This window comes from Penaeus chinensis, chromosome 41 (assembly GCF_019202785.1).
Source record: "Penaeus chinensis breed Huanghai No. 1 chromosome 41, ASM1920278v2, whole genome shotgun sequence".
In the NCBI taxonomy this organism is placed as follows: Eukaryota; Metazoa; Arthropoda; class Malacostraca; order Decapoda; family Penaeidae; genus Penaeus; species Penaeus chinensis.
The window spans coordinates 7130554-7134897 of NC_061859.1; the positions used below are offsets into that span (position 1 = coordinate 7130554).

The following is a 4344-nucleotide window of genomic DNA, read 5'->3' on the forward strand; positions in this document are numbered from 1 at the left end:
AGCTTATCCATTGGGAATTCTGATAAACTTAATGGGATCATGTTTAAAAGGTCGAATCAGTAACTCAGGATGAATCAAAATGCCTCCTAGCTTAAGTCTGGTTACGATTTGACTGATTGTGTTTTGTGTAGTATGGAGAAGAAACCTTTTGTGTAGCAGAGTGATAAAAAGCTGTAGGTATATACAGTATGTTTCAGGCTGTTCAACACAATGCATAGTTATCGTCATACAACTTTACTGCATTTATATTAAATAGGATGAAATATTTTTTTACTTCTTTTAAAGATATTGATAGTTTGGGGTTATCATTAATCGATTATGAAGTTTACCTTGAGTAAGGAGAGCAGGTTAATATAAGAAATTTGTTGAATATTTTTAAAAATTTATTGGTATAAATAGACGATACGATAAATAGAATCACAATTTTTCAGTGACCTCGATGCAGGGCCTTCTTGGTTCTGCCGCCACAAGGGGAAAGTTCGGACAAGCGATTTGATGGATCGCTACGGCGTTCATAGTGCCTGGACATTAGTTTCGCATTATTTACCAATAGTTGGTGTTGTCATAGTTGAACTCTTGTTGGAGGATGGAGTTTACATTATCCTTGATCCAGTTGACGAAAGCAGGCACGTTGGCATAGACGCCAGGAACATTGCCCTCTCCACAGCCGATGCCCCAAGCCACGATGCCTGTTTGGACGTAGCTGTTACCCAGTCCCAGGCACACCAGGGGAGATCCTCCATCTCCTGTGCAAGTGTCGACGCCGGCGACGCCGCCTGCGCAGGTGAAGGACGGGTGCAGTTTGAAAAGTTGACTAAGCCTGGTTGTGCGAAGGGATTCCTGGCAGTCGTAATGGCTAACGACGGGGAGCTCAACTTCCTTCAAGACGTTCTGGAACACTCCTTCCTTCCCGAACTTATCCTTGCCCCAGCCAGTAGCCCAGCAGTAGGATCCATCGAATGACTGTCCTTGTTCGGGGAGGCAGACGGTGTCCACGTTAGGTGCGAGTTCCACGGGGGTGTCGAGGAAAATGAGAGCGAAATCGTTGAAGAGGTTAGTGGGATTGAACTCGCGATGGGTGACGACGTAGCCGACGTTGCGGTCCTGGTGTGGGTAAAGCTCATAAGCCTTCTGTGTGTCCCATTCCCCAAGGCGTACGTTGAGGGTGGTTGGGTTGATGTTGTAGACGCAGTGGGCGGCTGTGAGAACAACCTGAGGGTGGATGAGGGAGCCGCCGCAGACGTAGTGCTTTTCTTCCACATTATTCTCCGAGTATTCTGTCCTTAGCACTGCCGCCATCCATGGGAATTCGCCGAACTGTGCCTGGTTGGCCTGGAAGGTCGAAGTTCACCCAGTTAGAAAGAAGTATGGAGAGGTTATGAGGCATTCTTGGGGAGACAAATGTACGTACATCTAAAAATGTGTGTGTGTGTGTATTTCAATGGGTGAACGGATTGTAAAGGATGTTGGTATATTTGTATTAGGGATATATATAAGGATTATTTGATATAACCACGTAATAGTTCTCCATTCACAGAAAAAATGTAGCCAACTCCTTCAGGTATAGAAGCTACACAAAAAATACACCAGTGCCGAGAGAAATCGATACTCACTGTTCACAAAGAATTACTTCGTATGCATTAATCAAAATAACCTTAATTTGAGACATGCATTAGATTCCCAACCTTACCTTCAGAAATCGAGAATGAACGCGAAGAATGCGCCATGCATTACCAACAACACTTCAAACGGAACGGTCTCTCTCTCTCTCTCTCTCTCTCTCTCTCTCTCTCTCTCTCTCTCTCTCTCTCTCTATATATATATATATATATATATATATATATATATATATATATATTATTTTTTTACATAATTCTAAGTTAAGCGTTTATGTATAATATATGAGACTATCACATATACTTACGGGAAAATCAACAATGCGTGCGTTGACTCCCTCTTCATTCCGTCTGCCGCACTGTGCCACATACTTCGGAGGAAGGGGAGGTTCGCGGGTGGGGTCGGTGCAGCAGACGTCGAGGAAGCTTGGGCACTCAGAAATAAACTCCGTGGCCGAAGACCTCGCGGGCTCTGGGGTTCCAGACCTCGTGGCCTCTGTGTTGTTTCCGCCGAGTCGAGGCTTGATTCTGAAAATGATTCAAGAGAGTGAGAGGAACGTCATGATAAACTATCGCAAGAGATCAAGACTTGTATCTATTTTTATTTGTGTGAGGCTATTATATATCATTATTTTCTTCTGCCCCGTACAATTAAAATAAAATAGGAACTTTACCTAATATCGATGAGCCCGCCTCCATCCGTAATAACTACTCCGTCCCTGCACAGGTAATAAGGTACACATATATCCCTGTTGTTACTACAGTATACATCTGCCTCTGCCTGACGTCGAACTCTGGGCACTGCAGAGGCCACAGCTGCAAGAGCTAACACCGTAGCGAGTACACGCATCCTGAAAACGTAGGAGAAATTTAATTAATTAAAAGGATAGCCTTCATAATGCTGCCAATTAATATGAACATACATATCTCATAGAAATCACGCTAATTTGTAGATGGGAAGAAGTATAATCTAATATGACTAGAGCTGTTGTTATTAGAAGATAAAAGCCTTTGTATGACATGCTCCAAGTGACCCAATATGTCTACCCTTCAAAATATCGAAGACTAGCTTCCCGTGTAATGATCCGGGAAAGATCACAACGGGAGAGTCAAAGGCCGTCTCATTGAGTAGAGCATACAGGGACGCCTCTTAAAATTATTGTAGGTACAATGGAAAAGAATGAAAACATCAACAAATGTAATCAGTTAAGAGAAACTGTTTTACTTCAAAGGATGTAGACGACTGGAAGTAATAAGATAAAAGAGAACAAAAACATAAAAAAACACATAAGACAAAAAAAAGAAAAACGTAAATTCGGAACCAAGACTGTTTTATGCGTATTTTTCTTGAAATATATATTTTTTGAAGTTCAGCTAAGAGCAAAAAATCGCGCGATCGTTGAACTCAAAAAACAAGTTTATTTTTATATAGTTATCATTTACATTCTTTGCGACTTTTATAAGTTGCCTTATTTCCTCATGTCCAAACAAAATAACAAACAAATGCAGCAAGTCAACGGAGAAGACAAAAAGAAAGTCAAGATAACGGAATCGGCAGCCCGGAGACAGCAGACTGAGGTTACCTTGTCCAGTAAAAGAGCGAGCTGATCCTCTTGTATGTGCGTCCAGGAGAAAGCCAGGGCGCTGAGTGTCGCTTAGACACGCCGGGGCTGGTTTATATGCGGCCAGAAACGGTGGCTGCGTTGCCAAGGTCTCCGGGATTTTATTGACCCTGAATATATCACACCTGGCATTGCTTTGCTTCGATTTTTCCAGGATTTTGCGTTTATTTTCCTTCTGATGCTTGGAGGGAAGAAAAAAAGGAAGTCACTGGATCCTTGAACAGTGCTTGCCCACAAAAAACACCGGTGTTCACCCACCCCTATCCTTCCATCCGTATTCACTACCCTTCCTTACTTATCATCCACACCACCGAACATTTGTTTTGTGCCTTTTTCCTGTTTTCCTTCGTTTACTTCGACTAAGGAAACATCAGAATGAAAGATAAAGTCCAGGAACTTTGGCCTCTCCTTTTTCTCGGAATTGAGCATCGCCTCGGGTTAGACTCGAGTTTTCTCTCGTAATTTCGCTATTACGATATCTGAGTACTATTGTGTATCTAAGTGCTGGGTTTCCCGTTGCGTGATAGGCATGTCTCTCTTGTAATGGTACTCTCGATCTGAGTCTTTGTTGTTGTATTGGGTCGGGGACTTTTTGCATACTCTGGTGCTAATAATGCATGTACGTTATGCAACCGAGATCTCATTTTATTCAGGTCGAATAATAAAATTTGGGAATAACCATCTATTCAGTCTGGTTTTAACGCCGTTCAGCCTTTTCTTAAAACCTGCCCTGGCCATGGCAACAGGCAGCGTCTTCATATGGAAACGAAAGAAAGAGAATTCAACATAGTGTGCTTACACACACACACACACACACACACACACCCACACACACACACACACACACACACATATATATATGTGTGTGTGGGTGTGTGTGTGATATATATATATATATATATATATATATATATATATACATACATATATATACATATATATATACATATATATATAATATATACATACATATATATATATATATATATGTGTGTGTGTGTGTGTGTGTGTGTGTGTGCGTATGTGTGTGTATATGTATATGTGTATATATATATATATATATGTATATGTGTGTGTGTGTGTGTGTGTGTGTGTGTGTGTGTGTG

The 4344-nt window shown here is 41.6% G+C and overlaps 1 protein-coding gene across 1 annotated transcript in view; it reads right to left on the reverse strand.

Annotated features, from left to right (window-relative positions):
* Positions 1–370: 370 nt before the first annotated feature.
* Positions 371–4344, reverse strand: part of LOC125047545 — an 11789-nt gene continuing 7815 nt past the window's right edge. Inside the window, exons 5-8 of the mRNA XM_047645820.1 lie at positions 3200–3286; positions 2291–2467; positions 1925–2144; positions 371–1332 (exon numbers count right to left, since the gene is read on the reverse strand). Of these exons, the coding sequence (XP_047501776.1) occupies positions 544–1332; positions 1925–2144; positions 2291–2467; positions 3200–3286 (1273 nt within the window). The 3' untranslated portion in view covers positions 371–543. The remainder of the gene's footprint in view (positions 1333–1924; positions 2145–2290; positions 2468–3199; positions 3287–4344) is intronic.